The sequence below is a fragment of the Pristiophorus japonicus genome, chromosome 11 (genome assembly GCF_044704955.1).
Source record: "Pristiophorus japonicus isolate sPriJap1 chromosome 11, sPriJap1.hap1, whole genome shotgun sequence".
Lineage (NCBI taxonomy): Eukaryota > Metazoa > Chordata > Chondrichthyes > Pristiophoridae > Pristiophorus > Pristiophorus japonicus.
In genome coordinates, this window is record NC_091987.1 from 151,943,204 (window position 1) to 151,961,696 (window position 18,493).

The 18,493-nt window shown below is 48.5% G+C and overlaps 1 protein-coding gene across 4 annotated transcripts in view; it reads left to right on the plus strand.

The window, feature by feature from the left end:
- The window catches only part of phldb2b (pleckstrin homology-like domain, family B, member 2b), a 457,175-nt gene that overhangs the window by 247,172 nt on the left and 191,510 nt on the right, over nucleotides 1-18,493 (plus strand). For all 4 annotated transcript variants that reach the window (XM_070894178.1, XM_070894179.1, XM_070894180.1 and 1 more), the window contains 2 exons: nucleotides 9,006-9,149; nucleotides 12,160-12,297. In XM_070894178.1, coding sequence (XP_070750279.1) covers nucleotides 9,006-9,149; nucleotides 12,160-12,297 — 282 coding nt within the window. The remainder of the gene's footprint in view (nucleotides 1-9,005; nucleotides 9,150-12,159; nucleotides 12,298-18,493) is intronic.

Sequence of the window (18,493 nt, forward strand, 5' to 3'; positions counted from 1 at the left end):
GACAGAACTACTGTACACAGGAATGGAGAGATCAGATAGAAATATTGTACACAGGGAATGAAGAGATCAGATAGAACTAATGTACACAGGGAATAGAGAGATCAGAGAACTACTGTACACAGGGAATGGATAGATCGACTGTATATAGGGAATGGAGAAATCAGATCGAACTACTGTACACAGGGAACGGACAGATCACAGAACTACTGTACACAGGGAATTGACAGATCAGATAGAACTACTGTACACGGAACGGACAGATCAGATAGAACAACTACTCACAGGGAAAGGAGAGAACAGATAGAACTACTTTACATCGGGAATGGAGAGATCAGATCGAACTACTGTACACAGGGAATGGAGGGATCAGATGGAACTACTGTACACAGGGAATGGACAGATCAGATAGAACGACTGTACACGGGACTGGAGAGATCAGATCGAACAACTGTTCACGGAATGGACAGATCAGATAGAACTGCTGTGCACAGGGAATGGACAGATCAGATGGAACTACTGTACACGGGAATGGAGAGATCAGATAGAACTACTGTACACAGGGAATGGACAGATCAGATAGAACTACTGTACACGGGGAATGGAGTGATCAGGTAACTGCTGCACACAGGGTAATGGACAGATCAGATAGAACGATCGTACACAGGGAATGGAGAGATCAGCTAACTACTGTACACGGGAATTGACAGATCAGATAGAACTACTGTGCACAGGGAATGGACAGATCAGATAGAACTACTGTGCACCGGGAATGGCCAGATCAGATAGAACTACTGTATACAGGTTATGGAGAGATCAGAGCGAACTACTGTACACAAGAAATGGACAGATCAGATCGAACTACTGTACACAGGGAATGGACAGCTCAGATAGAACTACTGTACACAGGGGAATGGACAGTTCAGATAGAATTACTGTACACAGGGAATGGATATATCTTGTGTACATAGGGAATGGGAGATCAGATAGAACTACTGTGCACAAGGGAATGGACAAATCAGAATTACTGTACACAGGGAATGGATAGATCTACTGTATATAGGGAATGGAGAGATCAGATCGAACTACTGTATACAGGGAATGGACAGATCAGATAGAACTACTGTACACAGGGAACGGACAGATCAGATAGAACAACTCTTCACAGGGAGTGGAGAGATCAGATAGAACTACTTTACATCGGGAATGGAGAGATCAGATCGAACTACTGTACACAGGGAATGGAGGGATCAGATGGAACTACTGTACACAGCGAATGGACAGATCAGATAGAACGACTGTACACGGGACTGGACAGATCAGATCGAACAACTGTTCACGGAATGGACAGATCAGATAGAACTACTGTACACAGGGAATGGACAGATCAGATAGAACTACTGTACACGGGAATGGAGAGATCAGATAGAACTACTGTATACAGGGAATGGAGGGATCAGATGGAACTACTGTACACAGGGAATGGAGAGATCAGAGCGAACTACTGTACACAGGGAACGGACAGATCAGATAGAACTACTGTACACAGGGAACGGACAGATCACAGAACGACTGTACACGGGACTGGACAGATCAGATCGAACAACTGTTCACCGAATGGACAGATCAGATAGAACTACTGTACACAGGGAATGGACAGATCAGATGGAACTACTGTACACGGGAATAGAGAGATCAGATAGAACTACTGTACACAGGGAATGGACAGATCAGATCGAACAACTGTTCACGGAATGGACAGATCAGATAGAACTACTGTACACAGGGAATGGACAGATCAGATAGAACTACTGTACACGGGAATGGAGAGATCAGATAGAACTACTGTACACAGGGAATGGACAGATCAGATAGAACTACTGTACACGGGGAATGGAGTGATCAGATAACTGCTGCACACAGGGTAATGGACAGATCAGATAGAACGATCGTATACAGGGAATGGAGAGATCAGCTAACTACTGTACACAGGGGAATGGACAGATCAGGTAGAACTACTGTGCACAGGGAATGGACAGATCAGATAGAACTACTGTGCACCGGGAATGGAGAGATCAGATGGAACAACTGTACATAGGGAATGGAGAGATCAGATGGAACTACTATACACAGGAAATGGAGAGATCAGATAGAATGACTGTACACGGGAATGGACAGATCAGATAGAACTACTGTACACAGGGAATGGACAGATCAGATAGAAATACTGTACACAGGGAATGAACAGCTCAGATAGAACTATTGTACACGGGAATGGACAGATCAGATATAATTACTGTACACAAGGAATGGATAGATCTACTGTACAGAGAGAATGGAGAGATCAGAGAACTACTGTACACAGGGAATGGAGAGATCAGATAGAACTACTGTACACGGGAATGGACAGATCAGATCGAACTACTGTACAAAGGGAATGGATAGATCTACTGTACAGAGGGAATGGCGAGATCAGAGAACTACTGTACAAGGAATGGAGAGATCAGATCGAACTACTGTACACAGGGAATGGAGAGATCAGATAGAACTACTGTACACAGGGAATGGACTTTTCAGATAGAACTACTGTACACTGGGGGAATGCACAAATCAGAGAACTGCTGTACCCAGGGAATGGACAGATCAGGTAGAACTACTGTACACGGGGAATTGACAGATCAGGTAGCACTACTGTACACGGGGAATGGACAGATCAGATAGAACTACTGTACACAGGGAATGGACAGATCAGAACTACTGTACACAGGAAATGGAGAGATCAGATAGAACTACTGTCCACAGGGGAATGGTGAGATCAGATAGAACTACTGTAGACAGGGGAATGGACAGATCAGACAGAACTACTGTACACAGGGAATGGACAGATGAGACAGAACTACTGTACACAGGAATGGAGAGATCAGATAGAAATATTGTACACAGGGAATGAAGAGATCAGATAGAACTACTGTACACAGGGAATGGAGAGATCAGATAGAACTACTGTACACAGGGAATGGACAGATCAAATAGAACTACTGTATATGGGAATGGACAGATCAGGTAGAACTACTGTACACAGGGAATGGACAGATCAGATAGAACTACTGTTCACAGGGAATGGACAGATCAGATAGAACTACTGTACACAGGGAATGGACAGATCAGAACTACTGTACACAGGAAATGGAGAGATCAGATAGAACTACTGTCCACAGGGGAATGGTGAGATCAGATAGAACTACTGTAGACAGGGGAATGGACAGATCAGACAGAACTACTGTACACAGGGAATGGACAGATGAGACAGAACTACTGTACACAGGAATGGAGAGATCAGATAGAAATATTGTACACAGGGAATGAAGAGATCAGATAGAACTAATGTACACAGGGAATAGAGAGATCAGAGAACTACTGTACACAGGGAATGGATAGATCGACTGTATATAGGGAATGGAGAAATCAGATCGAACTACTGTACACAGGGAACGGACAGATCACAGAACTACTGTACACAGGGAATTGACAGATCAGATAGAACTACTGTACACGGAACGGACAGATCAGATAGAACAACTACTCACAGGGAAAGGAGAGAACAGATAGAACTACTTTACATCGGGAATGGAGAGATCAGATCGAACTACTGTACACAGGGAATGGAGGGATCAGATGGAACTACTGTACACAGGGAATGGACAGATCAGATAGAACGACTGTACACGGGACTGGAGAGATCAGATCGAACAACTGTTCACGGAATGGACAGATCAGATAGAACTGCTGTGCACAGGGAATGGACAGATCAGATGGAACTACTGTACACGGGAATGGAGAGATCAGATAGAACTACTGTACACAGGGAATGGACAGATCAGATAGAACTACTGTACACGGGGAATGGAGTGATCAGGTAACTGCTGCACACAGGGTAATGGACAGATCAGATAGAACGATCGTACACAGGGAATGGAGAGATCAGCTAACTACTGTACACGGGAATTGACAGATCAGATAGAACTACTGTGCACAGGGAATGGACAGATCAGATAGAACTACTGTGCACCGGGAATGGCCAGATCAGATAGAACTACTGTATACAGGTTATGGAGAGATCAGAGCGAACTACTGTACACAAGAAATGGACAGATCAGATCGAACTACTGTACACAGGGAATGGACAGCTCAGATAGAACTACTGTACACAGGGGAATGGACAGTTCAGATAGAATTACTGTACACAGGGAATGGATATATCTTGTGTACATAGGGAATGGGAGATCAGATAGAACTACTGTGCACAAGGGAATGGACAAATCAGAATTACTGTACACAGGGAATGGATAGATCTACTGTATATAGGGAATGGAGAGATCAGATCGAACTACTGTATACAGGGAATGGACAGATCAGATAGAACTACTGTACACAGGGAACGGACAGATCAGATAGAACAACTCTTCACAGGGAGTGGAGAGATCAGATAGAACTACTTTACATCGGGAATGGAGAGATCAGATCGAACTACTGTACACAGGGAATGGAGGGATCAGATGGAACTACTGTACACAGCGAATGGACAGATCAGATAGAACGACTGTACACGGGACTGGACAGATCAGATCGAACAACTGTTCACGGAATGGACAGATCAGATAGAACTACTGTACACAGGGAATGGACAGATCAGATAGAACTACTGTACACGGGAATGGAGAGATCAAATAGAACTACTGTATACAGGGAATGGAGGGATCAGATGGAACTACTGTACACAGGGAATGGAGAGATCAGAGCGAACTACTGTACACAGGGAACGGACAGATCAGATAGAACTACTGTACACAGGGAACGGACAGATCACAGAACGACTGTACACGGGACTGGACAGATCAGATCGAACAACTGTTCACCGAATGGACAGATCAGATAGAACTACTGTACACAGGGAATGGACAGATCAGATGGAACTACTGTACACGGGAATAGAGAGATCAGATAGAACTACTGTACACAGGGAATGGACAGATCAGATCGAACAACTGTTCACGGAATGGACAGATCAGATAGAACTACTGTACACAGGGAATGGACAGATCAGATAGAACTACTGTACACGGGAATGGAGAGATCAGATAGAACTACTGTACACAGGGAATGGACAGATCAGATAGAACTACTGTACACGGGGAATGGAGTGATCAGATAACTGCTGCACACAGGGTAATGGACAGATCAGATAGAACGATCGTATACAGGGAATGGAGAGATCAGCTAACTACTGTACACAGGGGAATGGACAGATCAGGTAGAACTACTGTGCACAGGGAATGGACAGATCAGATAGACCTACTGTGCACCGGGAATGGAGAGATCAGATGGAACAACTGTACATAGGGAATGGAGAGATCAGATGGAACTACTATACACAGGAAATGGAGAGATCAGATAGAATGACTGTACACGGGAATGGACAGATCAGATAGAACTACTGTACACAGGGAATGGACAGATCAGATAGAAATACTGTACACAGGGAATGAACAGCTCAGATAGAACTATTGTACACGGGAATGGACAGATCAGATAGAATTACTGTACACAAGGAATGGATAGATCTACTGTACAGAGAGAATGGAGAGATCAGAGAACTACTGTACACAGGGAATGGAGAGATCAGATAGAACTACTGTACACGGGAATGGACAGATCAGATCGAACTACTGTACAAAGGGAATGGATAGATCTACTGTACAGAGGGAATGGCGAGATCAGAGAACTACTGTACAAGGAATGGAGAGATCAGATCGAACTACTGTACACAGGGAATGGAGAGATCAGATAGAACTACTGTACACAGGGAATGGACTTTTCAGATAGAACTACTGTACACTGGGGGAATGCACAAATCAGAGAACTGCTGTACCCAGGGAATGGACAGATCAGGTAGAACTACTGTACACGGGGAATTGACAGATCAGGTAGCACTACTGTACACGGGGAATGGACAGATCAGATAGAACTACTGTACACAGGGAATGGAGAGATCAGTTAGAACTACTGTACACGGGGAATTGACAGATCAGGTAGCACTACTGTACACAGGGATTGGACAGATCAGATAGAACTACTGTACACAGGGAATGGAGAGATCAGAGAACTACTGTACACAGGGAATGGACAGATCAGGCCTACGTGCAGAAGCCCAGAAGCACGAGTCTCCGTGGATCCCGAGGCTGAAGGTAAGGGCGTAGATTTTTTGCCGTTCGGAAGCCTTTGACCACAAATTCAGCCCCACTTTGTTTCAATAAGATCACCTCTATTTTTCTTCGAAACTGCAGAGGGTATAGCCCCAATCTATTTGATCTCTCGTCACAGATCAACTCTCTCATCGCAGGCAACAGCAAAGGCGCTGGCTGCCCACAGTAATCAGTTCAATCAGCAGGCAGCACGGATTTAACGGGCTATCTGCAATGGACAGGCGTCGTTTAATCAGGGACCCACACCCATTCTCCCACTTCATCCAATTTAACCCCCCGATGTTTCCATCAGTCTGAGCTAAAACCAAGTTCAAGCCCCAGCATTGAAAGGACAATGTGTTCTTTATCCTCTCATTCATGGATTCAAGCGCAGCCCAAACTAATGAGATCAAAATCTCTTCTCTGCTGGTTAGAAGTCTGCGGTGTGAAAGAACTTTTCAGTAAAAAGAAAGACTTGCATTTCTATAGCGCCTTTCACATCTTCAGCATGTCCCAAAGCTATTTGCAGCCAATGAAATACTGACAAAGTGTAGACACTGTTGTAATGTGGGAGATGCAGCAGCATACAGCACAGAGCAACACACAGCAAAGTGATAATGACCAGGTAATTTGTTCTAGCAATGTTGGTTGAGGGATAAATATTGGCCCAGGACACGGGGTAGAACTCCCCTTCTCTTTGAATAGTGCCATGGAATCTTTTATGTCCACCTAAGAGGGCAGACAGGGTCTTGGTTTAGTGTCTCATCGGCAAGCCGGCACCTCCGACGGTGCAACGCTCCCTCGGCACTGCAAGGAAGTGTCAGCCTGGATTTTGTGCTCATGTCTCTGGAGTGGGACTTGGATCTACGATCTTCTAACTCAGAGGTGAGAGAGCTGCCCACTGAGCCATGGCTCACACCATAGGGCCAGTTCCCCAATCAGGAGTCAGTCCCATAGCTCCTGGATCTCCACCCAATACGGACATACGATTGGAGGATGCAGGTTGGCAACTATCGAACCAGCAGCGATGTCGGGAGGTCGAGGCCAGCATCGAGGTCGGGGGACAGGGAAGGTACACCACGGACCCACAGTGAGGTCGGAGCCCAGGAAGGTACAGCACAGACCCACAGTGAGGTCAGGGCCCAGGGCAGGTACACCACGGACCCACAGTGAGATCGGGGCCCAGGGCAGGTTCAGCATGGACCCACAGTGAGGTCAGGTCCCAGGGCAGGTACACCATGGACCCACAGTGAGGCCGGGACCCAGGACATGTGCACCACGGACCCACAGTGAGGTCAGGTCCCAGGGCAGGTACACCATGGACCCACAGTGAGGCCGGGACCCAGGGCAGGTACACCACGGACCCACAGTGAGGTCAGGGCCCAGGGCAGGTACACCACGGACCCACAGTGAGGTCGGGACACAAGGCAGGTACACCACGGACCTGCAGTGAGGTCGGGGCCCAGGGAAGGTGCACCACGGACCCACAGTGAGGTCAGGGCCCAGGGCAGGTACACCACGGACCCACAGTGAGGTCGGGACACAAGGCAGGTACACCACGGACCTGCAGTGAGGTCGGGGCCCAGGGAAGGTGCACCACGGACCCACAGTGAGGTCAGGGCCCAGGGCAGGTACACCACGGACCCACAGTGAGGTCGGGACCCAGGGCAGGTACACCACGGACCCACAGTGAGGTCGGGACCCAGGGCAGGTACACCACGGACCCACAGTGAGGTCGGGACACAGGGCAGGTACACCACGGACCCACAGTGAGGTCGGGACCCAGGGTAGGTACACCACGGACCCACAGTGAGGTCGGGACACAGGGCAGGTACACCACGGACCCACAGTGAGGTCGGGACCCAGGGCAGGTGCACCACGGACCCACAGTGAGGTCGGGACACAGGACAGGTACACCACGGACCCACAGTGAGGTCGGGACCCAGGGCAGGTACACCACGGACCCACAGTGAGGTCAGGGCCCAGGGCAGGTACACCACGGACCCACAGTGAGGTCAGGTCCCAGGGCAGGTACACCACGGACCCACAGTGAGGTCAGGTCCCAGGACAGGTACACCACGGACCCACAGTGAGGTCGGGGCCCAGGGCAGGTGCACCACCGACCCACAGTGAGGTCGGGACACAGGGCAGGTACACCACGGACCTGCAGTGAGGTCGGGACACAGGGCAGGTACACCACGGACCCACAGTGAGGTCGGGACCCAGGGCAGGTACACCACGGACCCACAGTGAGGTCGGGACCCAGGGCAGGTGCACCACGGACCCACAGTGAGGTCGGGACACAGGGCAGGTACACCACGGACCCACAGTGAGGTCGGGACCCAGGGCAGGTACACCACGGACCCACAGTGATGTCGGGACCCAGGGCAGGTACAGCACGGACCCACAGTGAGGTCGGGACCCAGGGCAGGTACAGCACAGACCTGCAGGGAGGTCGTGACCCAGGGAAGGTACAGCACAGGCCAGCAGCGAGGTCGGGACACAAGGCCGAATATGTGTGGTCACTAATAAAGAACCAAGGACCAAAACTTGAGTGGCTGGAGAGAGTGCGGAAAGCGCGCGGGAGCTGGGGGGCCCGGGGTACAGTGTCAGTATTTTATGGACAAATTCACAAGCTGCTCCAAGATTAATGCGCTCACCTACACTGTGATCTCTGAAAACCAGGGAGCGAGGACCTGAGGGAGGGAGGGGGTCAATGATTGATGCCAATGTTGCTCAATGAATCCATTTGATTTTTATTTCCAGGAGGACAAGGTATTGGCTGCAAGGAATGTGCAAGAAAAGATTGTTCAGCTGGAAGAAGAATGTATGGTCATCCTAAACAATGTGGAAGAAATTAACCTGAAGATCAAAGAGCTGGACAATCAAATGGCAGAGTCTTCGCAAGAGGTATTAGATTCTGGGAATCTGGGCAAGCACCTCCCCGTCGTTTTCCTAACATAGAATTCCTGAAGCAGATCTCCCGTGGAATTGCTCATAGTATTATTCTGCTGCAAAGTTGGAACACTGATGAGAGGTTGGGGTATAGTGGGGTACATCAGTACGGGGAGTGGGAGGGGTATAGTGGGGTGCAGCAGCACTGGGAGGGGTATAGTGGGCTCCAGCAGCACTGGGAGGGGGTGGTGTATAGTGGGGTACAGCAGCACTAGGAGGGGGTGGGGTATGGTGGGGTACAGCAGCCCTGGGAGGGGTATATGGGGTACAGCAGCACTGGGAGGGGGAGGTGTATAGTGGGGTACAGCAGCACTGGGAGGGGTATGGTGGGGTACAGCAGCACTGGGAGGGGTATAGTGGGGTACAGCAGCACTGGGAGGGGTATGGTGGGGTACAGCAGCACTGGGAGGGGGAGGTGTATAGTGGGGTACAGCAGCCCTGGGAGGTGTATAGTGGGGTACAGCAGCCCTGGGAGGGGTATGGTGGAGTACAGCAGCACTGGGAGGGGTATGGTGGGGTACAGCAGCACTGGGAGGGGTATGGTGGGGTACAGCAGCACTGGGAGGGGTATAGTGGGGTTCAGCAGCACTGGGAGGGGGAGGTGTATAGTGGGGTACAGCAGCCCTGGGAGGTGTATAGTGGGGTACAGCAGCCCTGGGAGGGATATAGTGGGCTCCAGCAGCACTGGGAGGGGGAGGTGTATAGTGGGGTACAGCAGCACTGGGAGGTGTATAGTGGGGTACAGCAGCCCTGGGAGGGGTATGGTGGGGTACAGCAGCACTGGGAGGGGTATGGTGGGGTACTACAGCACTGGGAGGGGGAGGTGTATAGTGGGGTACAGCAGCCCTGGGAGGGGTATAGTGGGGTACAGCAGCACTGGGAGCGGGGCTTTCAAATCATTTGTAAAATATAAGGAAGAGAAAGGCGCAGTTACAGCTGATGAAGGAACAGAGAGACACTGACACACCCTGGGAAATCCCGCGCAGTGCCGTTGCTTAGACCCGGTCTGGGAACTGCAGGCCCACGTGTGGCTGAGACCAGTCTTCAGCTCACAGTGTAACACTCCTCAGCTATCATACCTACTTAAGGCCCAGGCTTTCGGAGAGGCTATGGCCTCTACAGGAAAGATGAGATTGCATTGGAGAGGGCGCAGAGATTTACCAGGATGTTGCCGAGACTGGAGAATTTTATCTATGAGGAAAGATTGGATAGGCTGGAGTTGTTTTCTTTGGAACAGAGGAGGCTAAGGGGAGACCTGATTGAGTTGTATAAAATTATGAGGAGCCTGGATAGAGTGGATAGGGAGGACCTATTCCCCTTATCAGAGGAGTCAACAACCAGGGGGCATAGATTTAAAATAATTGGGGCGTGGTTTAGAGGGGATTTGAATGGAAATTCCTTCACCCAGAGGGTGGTGAGGGTCTGGAACTCACTGCCTGAAAGGGTGGTAGAGGCAGAAACCCTCACCACATTTAAAAAGTACTTGGATGTACACTTGAAGTGCCGTAACCTACAGGGCTACGGACCAAGAGCTGGAAAGTGGGATTAGGCTGGATAGCTCTTGGTCAGCCGGCGCAGACATGATGGGCCGAAATGGCCTCTTTCCGTGCTGTAAATTTCCATGCTTCTATGTGATTCCAAGCAAAAGCCTTAAAGAAGCTGCTTAATGTCATGAAAAGCAAGTTTGTAAGTAGGTTTACACAAAAATGAAACATTTTCAGGGCTAGGTGGAAGGAGCAGGGGGCATTGGGACTACCTGGACCGTCTCTTTGAGCTCGATGGGCTGAATGGCCTCCTTCTGTGCTATTGTCAAGTATGTATTCTTATTGTGTTGGAAACATTATTTTGGGCCTATAGTTGGCAGGTTGAGGTAAAGATATTTGACAGATTGGATTTCTAAAAGTATTTTTGAGCAAATTGGTACATTATCGAATACCCATGAGTAAATTAATGTAACAATTATTCAACTGCAAAAAATCGGTATGTAAGCAAAAGTAATGCCCACATGTGATAGGAAATGTAACACAGCGAGTGTGGAAAATTGTGCTGTTTTAATAACTATAGATAAATTTGTTATGTATGGAGAAAGAGTCAGACTGAACACTGTGAGCTCAAAGTAAAGTGTGACCTTAGTCTTTTATTGCAGGTCTCCAGATTGCCTCTTCAACCTGTGAGGCCTCCTTAAATACCTGTGCTCCCAAGGGATTATGGGATCCCTTGAGACTCCAGTGGATGAGCCCTCAGTGGTGGCTGTACAGAGTAAATGCAAGTTTATGTATATAACAAAATTGATGAGGCGAGAAAGGCAGGAGACGTGGGAAAATCTGCCTTGCTGGGATCTGACCAGCCGGAGCGATAGTTTTGTCAAAGTCCTGCTGATTTATCATTTAGATCACTGACCAGAGTATGTTGCTTGAATCATAGAATCATAGAAGTTTACAGCATGGAAGGAGGCCATTTTGGCCCATCGTGTCCGTGCCGGCCGACCAAGTGCTATCCAGCCTAATCCCACTTTCCAGCTCTCGGTCCGTAGCCCTGTAGGTTACGGCACTTCGAGTGTACATCCAAGTACTTTTTAAATGTGGTGAGGGTTTCTGCCTCTACCGCCCTTTCAGGCAGTGAGTTCCAGACCCTCACCGCCCTCTGGGTGAAGACATTTCTGCTCAAATCCCCTCTAAACTTCCTACCAATTACTTTAGGTTGTTGGCCTCTCTGCTAAGGGAGATAGGTCCATCCTAGCCACTCTATTGAGGCCCCTTAACATTTGATACACCTCAATAAGGTCTCCCCTCAGCCGCCTTCCTTGTTTGGAGTTTGGTTTTGTTCTGCCATGTATCTACAGACAGATTTTCTTTCAATGACGCAGTAGAGTGAAAGATGCCAGCACAATGTTTTTCCACTTGTGACTTCTTGGCCTTGTGTGATTGAGAAAGAGAACAGGCCCCTGTCTGTGGTGTTTTCACAGGTGGAGATGGAATGTGCCCTGTTGGATGGGGAGCGGGACTCGGAGATGTCACATGTCCAATACGAGAAAGAAGTGCTGGAGCAACTCCATAAAAAGATAACAGACCTGGAGACCAGTGTTATATCTGAAAAGGCTAAGGTAGGAATGAATGAAGAGAGTTGTACTTTGAGGTAATGGTGGGCTGACTGTGACATTTATTTTCTTCAGCAGATGGGCAGCTTTGGTTAAAAAACTATACACCTGCTCTCAGGCCCAGTAAACCCGCAATTTCACACCATAATCTCTGCCCATATCTTTTTTTTCCATTCCTCCTTTATTTTTACAAACACCCTCCCCCCACTTTATTTTTCTTTCCCAGGGTAGCTGGTGATTATACTGCCATTCACATCCAATCTAGACTCATCTTTTGTTCCTTAACTTTCCCATTACCATCTCATTTTTACCCACCATCCCTTTTGTCTCTCTAATCCCTCCTCCCCTTCCACCTTATCACAGACCATCCCTTTTGTCCTTCCCTCCCCTCCCACTTTCAGTGCCCCGCGCACTTCCGTAAGAATCTGTTACATCACAAACTTTTCCAGTTCTGACAAAGGGTCACCGACCCGAAAGGTTAACTCTGTTTCTCTCTCCACATATGCTGCCTGACCCGCTGAGATTTCCAGCATTCTCTGTTTTTATTTCAGACTCCAGCATCCGTGGTATTTTGCTTTTGTATCAGATAACTCGTAGCTAGGTGCCTCACAGCCTTAAGATACTTGGGCACTTGATCCACCTTCTACATCAATGGGTTAGCACTGGTGACTGCCCAATTCACAACAGTGTGGCCAGAAATACAAGTATAGTGGGGGATGACTAGAGATAGAACATAGAAATTTACAGCACAGAAGGAGGCCATTTCGGCCCATTGTGTCCATGCCGGCCGATAAAGAGCCACACGGCATTTCGTCGACAGCCCTAAAGGTTACATATAAACCTATGAACAATGATGGAAAGGCAAAGAGCACCCAGCCCAACCAGTCCGCCCCACATCCCTCAACACCCCTTAAACTGAAACATTCTACACTCCAGTAACAAAGAACGACCCAGGGTAAATTTCCTCAGGGAATTACAGACAGGGAGCATGCTAAGTGAGTTAGTATAATAAAAACAGAAACTGCTGGAAATACTCGGCGGGCCAGGCGACATCTGTGGAGTGAGAAACAGAGTTAACGTTTCAGGTCGATGACCCTTCGTCAGAACTGGAATGATCAGTTAGCAAAGCTCAGTTTTAACTAAGTGCAGAGGCATAGAAAGAGGGGAGGGGAGAAAATAACAAAAGGGAAAGGTCTGTGAAAGGGTGTGTAATGTATTTGCTTCATGGGTTCTTTGCTTAAGAATTCATAGCAACACATTGCTATTAAGAACTATTGGTTTATTAGCAAAGGTTTAACAATCCCACTACACATTACCAGTTCATCCACCAGGCTCACAACCACCTGCCTCATCGTGGGCCCCCCAAACCCAACTGGCTGGGGTTTTATTGAGTCTTGTGACCATCACATGACTGGCTAAGCCACTCCCAACTCCCAACTCCCAACGTTCAACAAACCTGTGAGCATACTCACCGGTGCATACATTACAAGGTGGAAAGCAGGAGAGATTAAATGACAAAAGGAATAATGGTGCGATGCCAAAGGGGGTGATAATGGAGCAAGTAGAGAAACAAAAGATGGATCCAGAGGAGGTGTAAATAGTTACAGAATGTCCTCGAGGAACTGGAAGCTTCATCCCACTCCCATTCTGATCTCGACCACCTACACTGTTCCAATGAGGCTCAATGCAAACTCAAGAAACAGCTCCTCATCTTTCTACTAGGCATTTTATGGATGCACTTATTTGCACTAGCAAATGCTCTGATTGGCTCTCCATGATCACATGACTTGATTGCTGATTGGTCCCCCTGGAGGATAAGACACACCCAGAAGTTTCTCTGGAATGTGCAATTAGAACCGCCCAGCCCAAGTTCTCAATGACTTTGCAAAGTGTAATTCGAGCCATTCTGACTGCTGACTCCAGACAGGAGAGAGCTCCCCCATCCCAGCTCTCCAGTCTTTCACCACCACCCCCCCCACCCCAAACTCAGTCTCTCTCTCTCTCTCACCCCTCCCCCCAGTCTCTCTTTCTCCCACTTCTGATATTTTCTCTCCCACAGAAGGCAGCGAAAGTGTCTGTGTAGATAAGCGCAGCGATATTCTAGACAAAAGTCCTGAAGATAATCCATAGCTAGACACACACAGCACAGTTCCACACGGCTCACAGTACAGGCCTGACTTCCGGTGTTGGGTTCGAGGAGTCTGTGCGTGCACGGGAGGAGAGTGGTGCGCATGCGTAGGTGTTGGGGGCGAAGCCCAGGGCATGCAGGTATAGAAGGGCACTGAAAAACTAATGCAAATAATCACTGGCATTTTATAGCCTTCTGGCCTTAACAATGAGTTCAACAACTTTAGACCATAACCAGCAGTCCCATTCTCTCTCATGTTCCATAAACATTTATCCACCCGATCACAGACTTTTCCCTTTTTTTAACACACAGCATTCTGATTACAACCACTGCTGTCAAATTCCGAGTGATGTAATGTTAATTTTGAACACATGGCTAATAAAATTGGTGAACGTGGATAACAATGGCTTTCAGTGAAATGATGATACTTGATTCTGCAAACAGTTTACCTGGGATAGATATTGCGCTGAAGGTTGTGGGCTCAAGTCCCACTGCAGAGATGTCAGCACATAATCTAGGCTGACACTCCAGTGCGGTGCCGAGGGAGTGCTGCCCTCTCGGAGGTGCCGCCTTTCGGATGAGACGTTAAACTGAGGCCCTGTTTTCCATCACCAGTGGAGATAAATGATCCTATGGTACTATTTCAAAGAAAAGCAGGGGTGTTCTCCCCAGTGTCCTGGCCAATATTTATCCTTCTACCAACATCGCTAACAGATTGTCTGCTCATTATCACATTGCTGTATGTGGGATCTTGCTATGTTCAAATAAGTCACCGCATTACAAAAGCGACTACACTTCAAAAGTATTTCTTGACTGTTGCAATGTATTTGCTTCATGGGTTCTTTGCTTCAGAATTCATAGCAACACATTGCTATTAAGAACTAGTTGGTTTAACAATCACACTATACATTACCAGTTCATCCACCAGGCTCACAACCACCGGCCTCATCGTGGATCCCCCGAACCCAACTGACTGGGGTTTTATTGAGTCTTGTGAACATCACGTGACTGGCTCAGCCACTCTCAACTCAACAGCTCTACAACTATTTTAAAGTTGAACAGTAAATCAAGTACCTCCTGATTAAAGGGGAGGGGGGGGACACTAAAACCGACAATAAAACCAATTAAACTTTGGATGTTAATGGATCAAATTAAAATTTGGTTGCCGGGCGTGATGATGTACTCCAGTCCCTCCGGAGCCCATCTCTCACGGAAGGCCACGAGCGTACCGGTGGACACCGCGTGCTCCATCTCCAGGGACACCATGGCTCAGATGTAAGCACGAAGAGGCAGGCAGTCGGGCTGAACAACCCCCGCAACCGCCCGCTGCCTGGACCGGCTGATGGCCCCCTTGGCCGTGCCCAGGAGCAGTCCTACGAGGAGGCCCTCGGACCTACCCGCTCCCCTCCACACAGGGTGCACAAAGATCAGGAGCGTGGGACTGAAATGCAACCAGAATTTGAGGAGCAGCCCCTTCAAATAATGGAATAGGGTCTGCAACCTCACACACTCCATAAAAACGTGGAACACGGACTCCTCCAGACAGTAGAAATTGCAGGCGGCCTGGGAGCTCGTGAACCGACTTAAAAATTTATTGCACGGGACTGCTCCGTGCACCACCCTCCAGGCCAAGTCCCCAATAAATAGTGGGAGGAGTCCCGCGTAGAGTGCACTCCAGTGGGGACCCCCGCCTCCTCACAACGACAAGATGGTGCGTCATGGCGTGTCCCGACGGCAGACGAGGATGGCAAGGTGGAGAGTGTGCAGGAGCAGCCCGTACAGGAAACCCCTCCGCGCAGTACTGAAAGGCACGGTGGGGATTTCCCCGAGGTGGCTCAAGTTGTGAGGCGCCGGCTCCCGAGGGTGGTTTCAGGGCACCGATGAGGAATTCCGTCCGGTCGGGGGTCGTTCGGACGGGATCGGCGCACGTGCCTAAGCCTCCTCGACAGACCCAACGGAGTCAGGGCCCAGCGCTGTTTTTAGCGACTTGATGGCATTGGCCGCGCGCCGGACGTCAGCCAGGATAGGCGGTGTGCCAGCTTCAACAGCTCTACAAACCTGTGAGCATGCTCACACATGCACACATTACAACTGTGAAGTGCTTTGGGACGTACTGAAGCATTGAAAAGTGCTAGATAAATGCAAGTTCTCTCTTTATCTCATCCCTTATCTGTTTGTTTTCGTATTGTGGTGGTCAGAGAAGAATATGCCATAGTAGCACAGAGCAACGAAAAGGAGATGGCCCTCTAAAGTGTAATCATGGAACCCAGTCGTCGAGTCTACATGCGACCTGTGTGTGCGTGCGCACATGTATGTGTATACACTGAAGTCTGACTTGAGGTCAGATGAAGTAGCGAGGGTAACACCAAACAAACAGTTAGATGTGGTGATATCTGCAATCAGAGAAGAGAGAACAGGGCTCTGTGACAATAAACACGAAGCAAAGGCTTAACCATTAAACTGAGCAAACGCAGTTAGCTGACGGACGATACTTTCTACAGGATGGTGACACCATTGGCGCAAGGCCTGGTGCGTTATTTCAGTGCTTGACATCTTTCTGATTTCGGTAACCAAACCCATTTGCTCCGATCTTCTGCCAAAGTTATGCCACCCGCCCCACCACAGTTATTCATAAAATCGTACAATCATAGAGATTTACCGCACGGAAGGAGGCCATTCGGCCCATCGTGTCCGCGCCGACCGACCAAGAGCTATCCAGCCTAATCCCACTTTCCAGCTCTCGGTCCGTAGCCCTGTAGGTTACGGCACTTCAAGTGCACATCCAAGTACTTTTTAAATGTGGTGAGGGTTTCTGCCTCTACCACCCTTTCAGGCAGTGAGTTCCAGACCCCCACCACCCTCTGGGTGAAGGAATTTCCCCTCAAATCCCCTCTAAACCTCACCCCAATTACTTTAAATCTATGCCGCCTGGTTGTTGACCCCTCTGATAAGGGGAATAGGTCCTCCCTTTCCACTCTATCTAGGCTCCTCATAACTTTATACACTTCAATAAGGTCTCCCTTCAGCCTCCTCTGTTCCAAAGAAAACAACCCCAGCCTATCCAATCTTTCCTCATAGCTAAAATTTTCCAATTCAGGCAACATCCTTGTAAATCTCCTCTCATCCTCTCTAGTGCAATCACATCTTTCCTGTAATGTGGTGATCAGAACTGCATGCAGTATTCTAGTTGTGGCCTAACTAGTGTTTTATACAGTTCAAGCATAACCTTCCTGCTCTTGTATTCGATGCCTCAGCTAACAAAGGCAATTGTTCTGTATGCCTGGCAGAGCGTGTTTTTGACCGCGTTCACAGATTGCACGAATTAGTGTCTTGTGGTACATGGAGCGAGGCCCTGTTTGGCTGCAATGTCCCGCATTCGTGAGCTTCAGGTGCAGCCTGACGCAAATCGTAGTTGCTGGTGTCGGTGGCCTCCACGTAGCTCTGGGACTTGGTCCTGAGCAGCAGCCGTTCCCACTACCATTAATGAACGGTTAAACCTACGATTGAACATCAGCTGGATCCAAATGTTAATACTAATCCTTAATGTTGGGAACATTCGAAGCTCGCTACGAGAGAAATGAGCCCTGACAATGCGTCGTGTTTCATAGAAATATAGAAAATAGATGCAGGAGTAGGCCATTCAGCCCTTCGAGCCTGCACCACCATTCAATATGATCATGGCTGATCATTCACCTCAGTACCCCTTTCCTGCTTTCTCTCCGTACCCCTTGATCCCTTTAGCCGTCAGGCCCATATCTAACTCCCTCTTGAATATATCTAACGAACTGGACTCAACAACTCACTGCGGTAGATAATTCCACAGGTTAACAACTCTCTGAGTGAAGACGTTTCTCCTCATCTCGGTCCTAAATGGCTTACCCCTTATCCTTAGACTGTGACCCCTGGTTCTGGACTTCCCCAACATCGGGAACATTCTACCTGCATCTAACCTGTCCTGTTCCGTCAGAATTTTATATGTTTCTATGAGATCCCCTCTCATTCTTCTAAACTCCAGTGAATAAAGGCCCAGTCGATCTAGTCTCTCCTCATATGTCAGTCCTGCCATCTCGGGAA